Here is a 14,949-nt window from a genome sequence, read left to right as displayed (position 1 = left end):
TTATAAGATACTACAATACAAATTTTTTTATGAAATTCCATGATTTTTATCATAATTTGCGTATATACTACTTTTATGTATAAAAAAGAGTATATAGCAAAAATGAAAGGCTAACATTGAATTTTTTTTCATACAACTCATATTGGAGTATCTTAGAATTAGTATTAGAGTATACTAAAAATGATAAAAGAGTATAAAGTGTTTGTTTAGGTGGTATATTGCATGTGGGAGTACATACTCCTAGGAGTATAGAATAGGTGTCATATATATATATATATATATATATATATATATATATATATATATATATATATATATATATATATAGGAAAACTAGTATGTACTCCTCGGTGTATGTACTCTCACCTCTCATATACCACTTTTACACGTGTGTTATACTTCTTTATCACTTTAAATATACTTCATTAGTAATTATAAGATACTACAATACAAATCCCACGAAATTTTTTATGAAATTTCATGATTTTTATCATAATTTGCGTATATACTTCTTTTATGTATAAAAAAGAGTATATAGCAAAAATGAAAGGCTAACATTGAATTTTTTTTCATACAACTCATATTGGAGTATCTTAGAATTAGTATTAGAGTATACTAAAAATAATAAAAGAGTATAAAGTGTTTGTTTAGGTGGTATATTGCATGTGGGAGTACATACTCCTAGGAGTATAGAATAGGTGTCATATATATATATATAGAGAGAGAGAGAGAGGACGTGAGAAGGTCGATCTAGGGTTATGCAACCGTAGAAAAAGGCTTATATAAACTGGACTCTGACCCTGACATGTTTACAATACATGGCAAGGCCCACAACACCTTATTTCGTCAACTTTGACTAAACTATAAGGAAACTATGGTCGATACTAAATTCATTAGAAATGTCTCGTCATAAGCTTTCCAACAAGTCCAAGAACATCTCAATTGGACTCTGTATGCGAAAGTTATACCCGTTTTATTAACGTGTTGTCTTGAAACTCGACCTCAAGCTCGAGTCCCACTAGACTTTGAATAAACTTTAGAGTTCGATTAGAACTCGACTTTGAGTTTAAATAGGCTTGTCCTTCGAGTGATGACATCTAGACAAGCTCAAAATGTTTCTTCCATATTGTTAAGCAACAAAACATCATACTAGTAGTATCATATTCTTTACTAAGATAGTATGAATGGTGAGGAACGATTCACCTTATATGTATTCGAATGAGTGATGTCCTAATCAGATCTAGCCATCAGGCAATCAAAATGTTTACCTGAATAAGATAAATATTTTCCTTTCTCTGTGGCATTATGCTATGGAAGCCAAGATTTGTTTCTTTACCCTTAATCCGAAAGGAAAAAAAGATATATTTCTAATAAAAAAAGAGATTTGTTTTTTTAAAAAAGGAAGGCAAGTACCAAATCAACTACAAATTACCATATAAACTGCATCAGTCGTAGTACAAAGTAAGGACTAATCAATCCAAACACATGCAGAGCGCCGAGCTGCCGCACGAGCAACCTCGAGCGCGTCGCTGCTGACCGAGCTCTCCACCTCCCCCTCCCCCTCCGCTCCTTCTTACTCCTCCATCGTGCCAAGCCACTTCACCACCTCGTTAGCGTCGCGCTACAGAGACAGCAGTCGGACCGCCCCGCGGTTTGTGAGGGAGAGAGGGCAAGGAAACGGAAGACAAGGGAGGGGCAAAGGAAAGAAGGGGCGAGGTCAGGGTAACCTAGTAGCAATTACAGTTAATTAGCTCTAATTATATAGATACTATGATAAATATAGTTTGTTAAGTATCTCTTTTACTACTCTATCAAAACAAGTTATAATCCAATCTACTCTATGAAGTTGGGTGTTCCGAAAACTTACGTCTGTAATTTATGGCGGAGTTCAAAGTTGAAGCTATGCCAAATACCTTATAAGTACCTATTGTACATGCTCTTATAGTATAATATCCAAACGGCTCAGATCACATCGGTGCTACAGCAAGCGAAGATCCCAGCCGTCGCTCGCCTGGCGTAACGGAAAGCAAAAACTAACGAATCCGTCGCACAACGTGACGCGGGCACAACCCACGCCCCCCTTGGTTTGTGGGCCCGGCCTGTACAAGTGGGCCTTGTTATATACCGGGTGACTTGGGTTTAGTCCAAACCCACGCCCCCAAAATCCCAATCCCGACACAAAGGCAGGAGCTCCCTCGCCGCCGCTCCCTCCCACTGCCATTCCTCTCGCCTGAATCCTAAACCCTAGCGCGCCGGGGGCGGAGCGAAGCAGCGGAGATGGGCACCAGGGGAGACGAGGACAAGTCGCCGGCGCTGCCGCTGGAGGCGCTGCTGGCGCTCGGGCTCGACCAGCGCACGGCGGAGAACGCGCTCGTCAACCACAAGGTCACCGCCAACCTCGCCGCCGTCATAGCCGAGGTGATGCTCGCTGTCCGTTGCGCTCGCCGTTTCGGTTTCGGCGGGTGCTACTTTCTATGGTTGCCGTGGCGTTTGGGGTTTGATTCCAGTTTAGCTGGTTCCTAGTGTGGGATTTGGTGGTGGAATTATGAATTGTTGAAATCTGTGCTATTATGCGCTCAGTTACCTCCTTCCAGCTCGACTCTGGAACGTGGCGAGTGATTTTGACCCGAAGGTCTCTAAATCTGCAAATTATGTCGAAGCTGACTTAGTTTGCATCCAATTAATTTGATCAGTACCATTTCTCTAATCCCCTTGATGCCTGGTATTAAATTTGACTAGGTTTGCTTGCAATAATAGTTGTTTTTTCTCTCCTAGAAACTTGTCTAGACGCTGTCCATTGTTTTATGGCTTGCCCAATGGAATTAGTTCTCTCTATAGCATGCCTGATTCAATTTTCAGTATGACTTGGTATGTTTTAGGTTATTGATTTTTTTGACAGCATAATTGTTGATCTTAATTTTTATTTTCACTTTTAGCTATCCACTTATGCCTAGCCCTTATATTATTGTTCTGTTTGTGTAACATTGTGGCATTTGTTTTTGCATTAACTTGCGGTATCTGAGTCAGCGCCATTTATCTCTGTAAACATGCTGCCTTCACCCGTTTAACTAACTGGTATTGCCAATGAACAGGCTGGTATAAGTGGATGTGACAAGTCAGTTGGCAATCTTCTCTACACAGTAAGCACCTATACTAATAAGTCATGAGTAATCAATAACTTTTGTATTTTTCATGTCCAACTTATAAGGTTGAACTTACTTGTTGGGTGAAACAGGTTGCCACTAAATACCCAACTAATGCACTTGTCCACCGTCCTGTCCTTATCAACTATGTCTTGTCAACGAAGGTATGCCCTTTACCGTTTTCATTCCTCCAAAGATTTCTATGAGTTGGTTGTGTTTTATGGTCTTCTGCTTGCAAGTGTCAACAAAGAGTTATCCTTTTTTCAACAACTCTTTATTTTGATGACGTGGACACAATTTTCCACTTTTCAGATAAAGAACCCTGCGCAGCTAGATGCTGCTCTGTCATTTCTTACTAATATTGGTCCTGATTCTCTAGATGTGGAGAAGTTTGAGGAAGCCTGTGGTGTAGGTATGTTTGCTTTAAACATATTGTATTGATATGCTTCTGCATCTGCAAATTATAAACATTGCAACTATTGGTTATTAAAAATGCTCTGAAAATTTTCTGATATGGGCCTGGAGTATTTTGATTCTTCGGATGTTAAGAGAAAAGTTAGTTTGTTTAGAAGTTTAATGATTGAATATGTAAAGGACTTGATGCTAAGAATATAATGACTTCATTTAAAAGTATGATAATTGGATGTGAAAAGGGCACCCTTTTTTTGGCAGTCCATATCAGTTGACCACTTTTATAACTAGGGCACAATGTTATACCTGCAGGTGTGGTTGTTTCTATTGAGGAGATTAAATCAACTATCGCTGAGGTTCTAAACGAAAATATGGAAGCTATAAGGGAGCAACGGTATCACATAAATGGTTTGTCTTCCCATTCAGCTTTCTCATGATAAATTGTGGAAAAAATTATCATCCAAAAGCTGCAGCATGTGCCTTCTGTTTTATATAATATTGAATGCAGAAAATATGCAGTTAATTCTTAATTTAGTAATTTACTGACCGATTACCCAGGGGAGCTAATCCTTAATCCTGCCCTTCTTTCTCAGTTGGTAACCTATGCGGACAGGTTAGGAAGAGGCACCCCTGGGGTGATGCTAAGGCGACAAAGGTGCAAAACAATTATCTATACGAAACACTCGATCTGTTTGGGCTGTCTTTCATTTGTTTGAAATATTTTCATATTCTTTTTGTACAGGAGGAGATTGACAAGAGGCTTGCAGAGATACTAGGTCCGAAGACACAGGCTGACAATATAAAGCCAGTGAAAAAGAAGAAGGAAAAACCAGCAAAAATTGAGGTTGATGAGCTGATGTGCACCATTAAAGTTTAAAATAGGATGATTTGTTTGTTGTATCGCTTAGCTAATGTTTCTATGATCTACAGGAGAAAAAAGTTGCAGTAGCAACTGCTGCCCCACCTTCTGAGGATGAATTGAACCCGTACACTATATTTCCTCAGCCAGAGGAAAACTTTAAGGTATGATTAAGTCGTTATTACTTATTGGTGTTATTATCCATATCTCATTCTTTTCTCTCTACTGTTCTGTGATGTCGACGAGTTATGATTATAATTCTCGTAGGCACCTTGATCTTTTTTTTTTCCTTCGAAAGTAGTTCTGATCTCTTCTTATGATATAGGTTCATACAGAAATATTTTACAGCAATGGGGACATATGGAGAGCGCACAACACAAAGGAAATTTTAGACAAGCATCTTAAGGCAACTGGAGGAAAAGTGATGACCCGTTTCCCGCCAGAACCTAATGGATATCTTCATATTGGTCATGCCAAGGTTTTGATAATCTCCTTCATGAAATATATATATATACATACATACATATATATATTAATTTCAATGTATATTAATATATTAATATATATACTAATTTCTTAAGTTGAAGTATATGCTTACATGCCTTATCATACAGGCTATGTTTATTGATTTTGGACTGGCTAAAGAGCGAAATGGTCATTGCTACCTTAGGTAATAAAGTTTCCATTAGAAACAGTTTCCTCCTGCTAACTTACCATTTGTACATGTGTTCCTGACCTGTTAATGATGCTTTAGGGGTAATCTTCCGTATAAACTGCATCAGAAGAGTTCCCTTCCATCTTCCCCCCTACTAATCTTCTCTGTAGAACATGGAATTTTGTGCTCATAGGTTATGCTAAATCTATTTGCTTCACATTTTCTTGAGATTTATTATTAGGTTTTCTTGATCTATATGTTCTGGATGTAGAACTTTAATAATTTGTTGCTGCGTCAGTTCTGTTGCATTACATTTGTAACATATATTTGAACAACAGGTTTGATGACACAAATCCAGAAGCTGAAAAGAAAGAATACATTGACCACATTCAGGAAATCGTCCATTGGATGGGATGGGAGCCCTACAAAGTAACCTACACGAGTGACTATTTCCAAGCATTGTATGAACATGCTGTTGAGTTAATACGAAAAGGGCTAGCCTATGTGGATCACCAGGTAGCTTCCACCTGTCCTGTTCATTATTTTATCCAATAGTGAATGAAGTTGTGCACGGTGTCACGCTAGGGAAGAGATCTTTTGTGTTTGAGTCCTCTAGAAATAAAATTTGTACATGCTGACTGGTATATGCTTTATCAGACCGCAGAAGAAATCAAAGAATACAGGGAGAAGAAGATGAATAGTCCATGGAGGGATAGACCAATTGAAGAGTCATTGAAATTATTTGAAGATATGCGGCGTGGGTTGATTGCTGAGGGCACAGCAACTCTCCGAATGAAGCAGGACATGCAAAATGAGAACAAAAACATGTCTGACTTGATAGCATATAGAATAAAAGTAAGTGACACAACTCAACCGATTGTCTGTTATTCATAATAACATTAGAACTTAACGTTTATATATCCAAACAGTTCACCCCTCATCCACATGCTGGCGACAAGTGGTGTATCTATCCGAGCTACGACTATGCTCATTGCATGGTGGATTCTTTTGAAAACATCACACATTCGGTAATTTTCCTTTTTCCAAATAGTTTTGAGTTGGGTTAACCATAACATGGAGGAACTAAGTGCAGTTATTTCTCATCTGTAGTTGTGCACTCTTGAGTTTGACATACGTCGCCCTTCATACTACTGGCTACTTGTTGCCTTGGGCCTCTACCAGCCATATGTCTGGGAATATTCGAGGCTAAACATATCAAATACTGTGATGTCTAAAAGAAAGGTATGCTACTGAAACTAATTGAGAAGACTAATTCAAGGCTAACATATCGAATATATGGTTAAAATCAATTGCCCTCGTTCTGCTGCAGCTGAATCGACTTGTGACAGAGAAGTGGGTAGATGGATGGGATGATCCTCGCTTGTTGACACTGGCAGGACTCCGGCGACGAGGAGTATCATCAACTGCAATTAATTCTTTTATCCGTGGAATCGGGATAACAAGAAGGTACAAACACATGAATAATGAATTGTTGTTAATGAATACTTGCATGAAGCCATGCTTTTGTCTATCCATAATGACATCATCGTTCTGCTGCTGAATGCGCCTGTTATATCTTTCTATGCAGTGACAATAGCTTAATTCGTGTAGACCGTCTAGAATATCACATCAGAGAAGAGCTTAACAAAACAGCTTGTCGAACCATGGTTGTTTTGCGTCCTCTAAAGGTTTGGTGTTCAGTTCCTGTTTCAAGTCACTTCATCTTTTTTGCAGTTCATTATTACTCATTGCACTACCTTTTGCTAACTTTAGGTTGTAATTACTAACTTGGAAGAAGGAAAAGTATTAGACCTTGATGGGAAAATGTGGCCTGATGCTCCTGAAGATGACGCCTCCTCCTACTATAAGGTGCCTGATTTTCTGTATGATACAAGAACACCATGTCATGTTGCTACGTAACAACTTTTTTAAATTTCCAATAAGGAAGGGAATCATTATAAATTCACTCTTTCTCTGATTATCTATGCGCTTCATCTTATGTTTGTACCTCATAATGTTTTGCATGTTCTCATTCTACAGGTTCCTTTCTCAAGAACTGTCTACATTGAGAAAACTGATTTTCGCCTGAAGGACTCGAAAGATTACTATGGGCTAGCTCCCGGCAAATCTGCCCTTCTAAGGTACTGTTATCTCTTGGCTGAGAAAGCTGCTCTGGTATTACTTGTCTATCTATAGCTCACCCGTGCCATATTTACCTTGTCCATTTAATTCCTAGATATGCATTCCCAATAAAATGCACGGATGTTATTTATGGCAATACTCCGGATGATATTGTCGAAGTTCGAGCCGAATATGATCCTTCAAAGAGTTATAAACCTAAGGTAACAGTTCTCTGGAATCTCTTCAAATCTGAGAGAGTACGATTCTGCTATTTGGACCAATCTAGTTGGAGCACTGAGAAAAGAGAAATCAAGGTAACTGACTTGGCTTGCAATTCGTATAGGGTGTCCTGCACTGGGTTGCTGAGCCGGCACCTGGCGTTGAGCCATTGAAGGTGGAAGTAAGACTATTCGAGAAATTATTCATGTCAGAGGTACTGTACATTTCACTGCTCTTGCTTCCATTGCAAGTGCTTGTTGCGCCGTATAGTCACCTTACCAACATCTTTCCTGCGAATGTCTTTGTTGCTCTGCATCTAGAATCCTGCGGAATTGGAGGATTGGCTGGGTGATCTTAACCCACACTCGAAAGAGGTGATAAAGGACGCTTATGCTGTACCTTCGCTTGCCACGGCCGTCCTGGGTGACAAGTTCCAGTTTGAGCGGCTTGGTAAGCTCAGAACTTGCGTATACCATTACATCATTCATTTGGTATTTTTCTTGATGCAACTCACCCTCCTACTTCCACGTGGCTCCAGGCTACTTCGCCGTGGACACAGACTCGACGCCTGAGAAGCTTGTGTTCAACAGAACTGTTACGTTGCGCGATTCGTATGGGAAAGCTGGACCCAAGTGACTTGCTAATGCAGGCTAAAAGCTTCGATTTTGCTTTGGTGCAGAGGCGCACCTCAATTTCACCGTGGGTAAAAAGAAAAAAGGTTGTCATGATACATAACATTTAAAAAGGCCTTCACCCTGTACAATGGACATGTCACTGGTTGTATGGATGCTTGGATGAAACAAATTGTGTTACAGATTGCCGATTCAATAAGAGTATCATAAGCTGCATTTAAAAAATCGTGATCTAGGAATATTTAACGGGGTGTTCCGTGTTCTGTTTGCACTATTTTAGTTCATTTACTAGCTTAAGTAGGTGGGGGTGCATCTTTAGTTTAACTGGCCTATTATATTATGGCAGCAGACTGCTATGAAAACGCAGTATACAGTGTTTGATTATTAGCACAAATAAACGCTCGTGAAGAGAAATAGATACGTTACGAATAATTGATAAAGTACATATAGGATTTAGGATTAGACTAAAAAAACGTGACACGTCATCTCGTTTCTCAAACATTAACTAGTACTCTAGCTAATTTGAGGGAAAAAAAGAAACGGTAACTCTATCTAGAAAGCTTCCCAGGGGCGATAGTTTTCAGCAAATGTTTACGCATGTTAGCTCTTCCCTTCACAAAATTTCGGCAAGGCCATCGCCTAGTCTCAATCAAGGTCAAGGCAGCATCAAACGTGCCGTTTTGACTGCTGTTGACTGAAGCATTCTTCCTCCGCCAGGATTTCCAAATTCTATCGCCAGCAGTTGCCCAAACCCCAGCACCTGACGAGATACAACAAACTTCTATCATCATGTCCACACCAAACTCAAGACCACAAAAAAAGAAAAAAAAGAAAAAGGACACAATGTGAGAACTAACCGGCAACTCTTTATTATTGCCCCCTAAGAGCCTAACCGTTTGCTGCAATCCTTCCTGTAGCAATTGGAAAAAGAGAAGTGCATTAGACGAAAATGACCTGCACCTACAGTGTTACACTAACAATGCTATATAAGGCAATATGAACAGAAACCAAATAGAATACGTTGCTCATGCTCCAGGGATGCTGTCACTTTCTGTCACTAAAATATCAACCACACTCCTTGCTTTCTTATGAACAATTTTGTCACATGACATCATTAATGTTTATCTTGGTTTTGTCATGGAGACATGGAGTTTTCATAGTGAATGCACCCAATATAGTGAAGAAGCTCGAGGTAAATCTAAATTTACATTTTAATTCAAATGGGATTAGGAAGAGCAATAGCTATTGATAAAATATACATGAAAAAGAAATCAATGGCACAAGGTTCTATTCTTCTTATTCTTTTTCTATCTGCTTTTTTAGATTATGTGCGGCTAAGCTTTTTATGCAGCAAAAGAAAACCACTGTATTCTAGTTTTTTTTAGTTCTTTTAGAACCGGGCCTTCTTTGGAGGCCAGACGTAGGCATGTGACACCCGGGGATCGAACCCGGAAGGGCTCAACAGCTCCCTGCGGCTTTGCCAATCGAGCTCCGTGCTCGTTCGCACTGTATTCTAGTTCATGTACCCAGTAATAAGAAATGAAATTTTTTTCCTTCCATATTACGATTAAGAAGATTTTTCAACAAGTGAATGCAGTAATAAGAAATGATGAATTCATCATACTGGCTATCAAACTGTCTTGTGAATCATGGCGAAAGATATCCTATGATTTCCCACAAGAATATAGAATATGAGATGTGAAAAACTCCAAAAGGTCGGCACCAGAAATGTACAATAGGAAGGCACATACCAGGTGTTCCGGCGGCCTCCCATCTGTGTCTTCTATGAATCGGCAGAGAGACGACACAGCGGCACATGAATAATTCTGTTGATAAGATATCATTAGTCATCACGGAAGAAGCCAGTAGTTTATTGCACTTTGTATCACTGAGGAAAGATAACGAAATCCTAAAGCAGAGCAAACAAGCAATACGACAATAGAAGATTTTAGTAGTTTATTTGCTTTGGACATATGAGTGTTATTTGCCAGACCGACGTGACATGTACTCAAATCTGCAAGGATACTTTGTTCATTATTTTTAGTAAAAATAAAAATGACCTGGTCGCAGGGAACATTGTAATCCTTTCTTGTGCTGTCCACAACGTCTACGTTGAAAAGGAAATGAAGCGGTCATGTCCTCCCAGCCCAGCATATCAACAAGGACACTGAGATACTAGCCTGACACTAAATTTGCTAATGCCCAGTTCAAGAAAGTACTAATGCTTCTCTAACAATGAAAAAAGTGGCAGTTCAAGTGCACAACCGGAACAATACACACAATCCTTTACTTCCACTATCTGAGAGTAAAATGAGAGAATCTAAAATATCTAAGCAATGAAATAACAGTTCTAGTTGAAAATCTTACCTGTTTTGCTTCAATTGAATCCATCTTTTCATCCTGCAGAGTCAACAGAGTAAAATGAGGCAACTGAAAAAGGGATAATAGATTTGAAGCAAATGCCAAAACATAAGCTTACCAGACCCGAAATCATACTTTTTATTGCATCCATGTCTGATCCAATGCTCTTGATTTTTAATCTTGCACCAGTAACCTAAATGAAGATAGTTTTTACTAAATATGTTGAGATCTTTCACATTACACCGAAGTATCCACGGTCCACGCACGCACAATGTCGTTCATGTTAGAGTTCATTATGGATCAATCGCGGAAAAAAGAAATTTTCAACATTTCAGTTCACTATAAGTAAAACATGGAAAAAGAACTTCACATCGGTGTATGGATGGCCAAGTCTACTCTTGCAGTTTCAATGAAGCTACAATCTTCACGGGTGCCATCTAAAGCAAAGGCACAGAAGTTCGAGAAGCACCTCATCCCTTATTTGTCCAGAAATCTGCTTTTGCTGATCCAATTTATCATCCACGTGCTGAATGCGCTGCATTAAGTGCCTTTTAGCAGCCTGCACAAGTTGGCATAAAATATGTTTAGATATTTGAGAATCCCGCAAGCTCCTAAATAGGCACACTTTCGAACAGGGCAGTTTCAATTCACTTTAAAATCCAAGCTGCTAATGCATTTTATTTAAAAATAGGATCTAACATATACAAAGAGACAATTGAATAGATTGTCCTTCAATCATAAGATTGATGGAAATCACGACGCATACAGCTGTTTTCGGTCAACAAAAATGAGATCATGCCTTGTCTTTGTTCATATGATACTTCATTTAAATCTTAATTCAACATCCACCAAATTTACTTAAACAAAGTTGTGCAGTTAATTGTCCCTGACCACTTTCCTTGCTGTAGGCAACAGGGCAACAGTAAGACTACAATGATGGGTGTTGAAAGTCACCTAAATCTTAGCCCAAATAGTATTATTAACTATTTCAGAGAGAAACCTGTCACACATTTTACAATAATGAGTACAAGGCGTGGTACTATTATCTAGAAGCTTATACAAATAATCTTTATTTATTGAAAAAAAAGGGAAATGATAACTTTGTATCCAGAAAATATAACTAGGAAAGGAATGCTGCTAATACTTACAGCAAGAGAGCTCTGCACTTGTTCCAGATGCTTTGTCATGCTTGCAACAGCATTAGCCATATTGCGCTTGGTGACAAACATCAGGCTAGACAAGGGGATGCCCTGAAAGAGTGCAGTACCAGCGAAATCACAGTTAATCAACCTAGGACTGCTAACTGCTAGGCAGACAGCCAGGCAGAATAAGATCGCGCAAATAACAACTGGCCTATAAGAAAAAACTATAATATTTTTTAATGTGTATGCAACTATGTATATGACAACGACCTCATCTAGCTAGCTAGGTTCAGAATAAAAAGGCACGCAGGACTTCAGAATCAGATCACTATGGCCGAATATCAGGATAATTAAGCATGAAACAGGTGACGGATAATTCTCACTTGGAAGGGAAAAAAAATCCCTATTTTCAGTTTTTACTAAAAGGCAAGTAATGAATATTTGAAAGCTTAGAAGTTCAGGAAATATAGCATTTTCTTAAAACACATTGGAATTATCATTGACGAACGAAAACCAACATAAAGTAGGACGTACTTTCCACCACATGTAACAATAGCTGACTGCACCAACAGCCGCAGCAGGTGCTACCAAAGTTGATACAGCTGAAAAGAGAAAATTGAGGAGGGTTTGTAATCATGTGTACACAGCATGAACAAAAGACTACCCAAATTTTTGCCCATATGTGTGAAGGAACATATTCTTGATACGATCGAGCAGCCCTGGAAACTAGCTGTTTTATAAACTTTTCTACTCCAGCTATTCATAGAACCTCTTTACTGTTCTGTTCTTACTTCTTACACAACTCTACATTCCATATGCAGCCTTTAACATGTCAGCAAATGTTTGGTACCATATGGCAACAGATGCAAGTCTGCAAAGTAGCGCAAACTCGAATACACGTACGTTTTTCTTTCCTAATTAAGTTGTAAAAACAAGTAGTGATAGTAGTAGTGGGAGCATAGAGATATTCAGTTTGTTCACATGCAATGGATTTAGTAAAGGAGCATGAGTCAATGCCTGTTAACCCAGGACTGGATGGTAAGCCAGGAAATTAAAATGTGGACAGAACAAACAACTGAGCGCAATTGGGGTATATATAGCTAAAGGACAGACCTCCGTTGCCGTTATCCACCTGAAGAACAGTTACATTACGTGACGCGAATCGCCCGACCTCCGTAGCCAGTAGGTTCACCTAAAGAAAGAGTGGACCGCAAGCACACAGGCCATAATAGGGTGAGAATGTGAGATCGATCATGAACAGCACAGTGTAGTACAAACGCATGCGGCGTCGACTTCGATGGATTCATACACGCAGCTAGCGTTGTTAGTCGATGCGCTCGTTTCGTACCTGCTTGGCGAGGTCGGCGGTCACACTTCCTCCGTCCCCGTCCGCCCCTTTCTCGCGCAGAATCTCCTGCGAAACCACCACCAAGCACGATTCAGAATTCAGACCACAAAACATATATAGAGAACCAACCACACCGTGGGATCGCTCGGAGAGGCGCAGCGAGAAAGTAATCGGTAACCACACGCACCTGCAGCTCGCCGAGTATGTCGGAGATTTTGCCGCTGCGGAGCACGGTGGGGGCAGTTAACCCTGCACGATCGAACAAAGAAAGAAAAAGGGCGCGCGGACCAATGCCGGGCGGGTAAGGAGCTCGGAAATCATCGGATCGAAAGTGCAGGACGGAAGTAACCGGCGCTTGTGATGGCGTTACGCACCGGCGCCGACGAGGAGGACGACGCGGCCGAGGCCCATGCCGACCTGCACCATCGCCATTGCGATCTGCGCGCGCGCCGCGGCCGGCGACGATCGAGGCGGTGGGGAGAAATTAAACCCTAGCTTGCTTGGGGAGGGGGTTAAGCAGGCCCGCTCGAGTTATTCGGGGAGGGGCAGCGCGAGGCTCAACTCGATCGCGGGATCAGCCCGGGTAGTTGCCGAGTCGGTTCGCGTTTTGTAGGGAGCGCGGTTTGAAACTAGACTCCAGTTGCGGCAGGGGGACAAGCCCCGCGCGCGCGTATTAAAGATTCGCGGGTGCGGCCCGCGTAAGGGAACGAGTTCCGCTCCGTCGCGGGTCGGCTCGAGAACTGATCCCATCGGGGGTGTAATGTTGGATACGGATAAATATTGCTCATCGTATATTATATTTTTAAGTTATGGATATAGATATAGGTTTGAATAATTTTAGTTATAAATATGAATCGATATGTGATGAGTCAGATATAAATAAATATCGGTCACAAATATTTCTTTGAATACGGATCGATAATATCAGTCATAAATATTTCTTCAGATATTAATTTTAAATAATAACCATATATATCACATATATTATGACTGTTTGACTATTTTATGTATCTAAAGCTTAGCTGCATTAGAGGTCTAACAAGAAAATAAGTAATATACTCATATGAAAGAGGCTATGTTAGAGTGAAATCAGAGAAATTACGAGTGTCTAATATATTAATTGAATCTTCTATTAATTATTTGGATATATTAAACACTTAAAATGAAAAAAATATCACCTATAGACTTATAGACCTCATCAAGAGTTATAATTTTCATATAAATATTATCTCCATTCAACTCCGTATGAAAAAATTATAAGCTCCAAAATAAGTTCAAATAGTCATCAGACAGTCTTTGAATATATCTAATTTTATTACTAGATATCCGATGGATATCTAACTCCTACAACAAACCGACTCTAACTTAGATATAAAAAAATTCTAGATATCTAATTTTTCACTATGAAATACTATCCAAACCCCTTCTGACAGGCGGGTGAATAGAAAATATCTAGCCTGTTATCACCCTCAATGCTGTCCATTGCTTGATTTGGATTAAACCGTTCGTTGTTTCGGCTTATTCTGCCGGACCCTTTAACACAAATTGTGCAACACTTAGTCGACGTACAATTTTGACAAATGATATTTCTTTGTATTAAAAATGAGAAAAAAAATCCTCGTGTACTGTCCTCGCGAATGTAATATGGTAGTATATGCTTTAGCAAAATATAGTGTTAGTTTAGGCCCTCTTTTGTTCACAGGAATTCCAAAGAAAAAATAGGAATCAATAATCCTATGGAATGGATAATGTAGCACCCTTTGGTTTGTAGAATCCATCAAGGAAAACCATGGGAAATTTTTATATCCTTTCACTTTTATAGGAAAACCACGGGGAAAATATAGAAAAAATATCCACTCCGAGCTCTTTCATAGGATCGAGATAGATTGGACGTTGATCCTACTAACCCGAGGCTCTCCAATAGTTCATTACCGGTATACTAAGATTAACAAACATGATTTATCATTCACCTTCACATACATCTTCTAAAAATTCCTATGTTTTTCCTACACCTCATCCAAAGAACTTTTCCAACAAAATTCATGTGTTTTTCGATCC

The 14,949-nt window shown here is 39.6% G+C and overlaps 2 protein-coding genes across 2 annotated transcripts; one reads left to right on the top strand and one right to left on the bottom strand.

The window, feature by feature from the left end:
• The first annotated feature begins 2,155 nt into the window (after positions 1-2,155).
• On the top strand, positions 2,156-8,286 carry LOC133898235 (glutamine--tRNA ligase-like). The gene is made up of 22 exons (XM_062338848.1): positions 2,156-2,418; positions 3,093-3,140; positions 3,236-3,307; positions 3,456-3,555; positions 3,867-3,962; positions 4,148-4,209; positions 4,297-4,398; positions 4,485-4,577; positions 4,739-4,891; positions 5,028-5,083; positions 5,407-5,584; positions 5,726-5,923; positions 5,998-6,096; positions 6,179-6,310; positions 6,399-6,535; positions 6,657-6,756; positions 6,842-6,937; positions 7,109-7,209; positions 7,305-7,410; positions 7,533-7,622; positions 7,729-7,858; positions 7,947-8,286. Exons 1-22 carry the CDS (start codon positions 2,278-2,280, stop codon positions 8,042-8,044), a joined length of 2,388 nt encoding a protein of 795 aa, XP_062194832.1. The 5' UTR covers positions 2,156-2,277; the 3' UTR covers positions 8,045-8,286.
• Positions 8,287-8,695: 409 nt separating this feature from the next.
• On the bottom strand, positions 8,696-13,323 carry LOC133902410 (uncharacterized). The gene is made up of 12 exons (XM_062343995.1): positions 13,266-13,323; positions 13,079-13,140; positions 12,892-12,957; positions 12,657-12,735; positions 12,078-12,145; positions 11,550-11,651; positions 10,871-10,960; positions 10,520-10,594; positions 10,408-10,440; positions 9,792-9,866; positions 8,898-8,951; positions 8,696-8,800 (listed from the first exon to the last, which is right to left on the bottom strand). The coding sequence occupies exons 1-12, from the start codon at positions 13,321-13,323 to the stop codon at positions 8,696-8,698; spliced, it is 867 nt and encodes a 288-aa protein (XP_062199979.1).
• Positions 13,324-14,949: the final 1,626 nt, after the last annotated feature.

Source organism: Phragmites australis, chromosome 2 (assembly GCF_958298935.1).
Source record: "Phragmites australis chromosome 2, lpPhrAust1.1, whole genome shotgun sequence".
In the NCBI taxonomy this organism is placed as follows: domain Eukaryota; kingdom Viridiplantae; phylum Streptophyta; class Magnoliopsida; order Poales; family Poaceae; genus Phragmites; species Phragmites australis.
The sequence above is the reverse complement of the archived record's forward strand: the minus strand, read 5'-3'. Positions and strand labels throughout refer to the sequence as shown.

Coding starts and splice junctions, on each gene's coding strand:
- LOC133898235 (XM_062338848.1), top strand. CDS start 2,278: ATGGGCACCAGGGGAGACGAGGACAAGTCGCCGGCGCTGCCGCTGGAG. Junction 4,578..4,738: donor AGCCAGAGGAAAACTTTAAG/GTATGATTAAGT, acceptor CTTATGATATAG/GTTCATACAGAAATATTTTA. Junction 4,892..5,027: donor TTCATATTGGTCATGCCAAG/GTTTTGATAATC, acceptor CTTATCATACAG/GCTATGTTTATTGATTTTGG.
- LOC133902410 (XM_062343995.1), bottom strand. CDS start 13,323: ATGGCGATGGTGCAGGTCGGCATGGGCCTCGGCCGCGTCGTCCTCCTC. Junction 9,867..10,407: donor ATTCAATTGAAGCAAAACAG/GTAAGATTTTCA, acceptor TCTTATCAACAG/AATTATTCATGTGCCGCTGT. Junction 8,952..9,791: donor GGAGGCCGCCGGAACACCTG/GTATGTGCCTTC, acceptor CAATTGCTACAG/GAAGGATTGCAGCAAACGGT.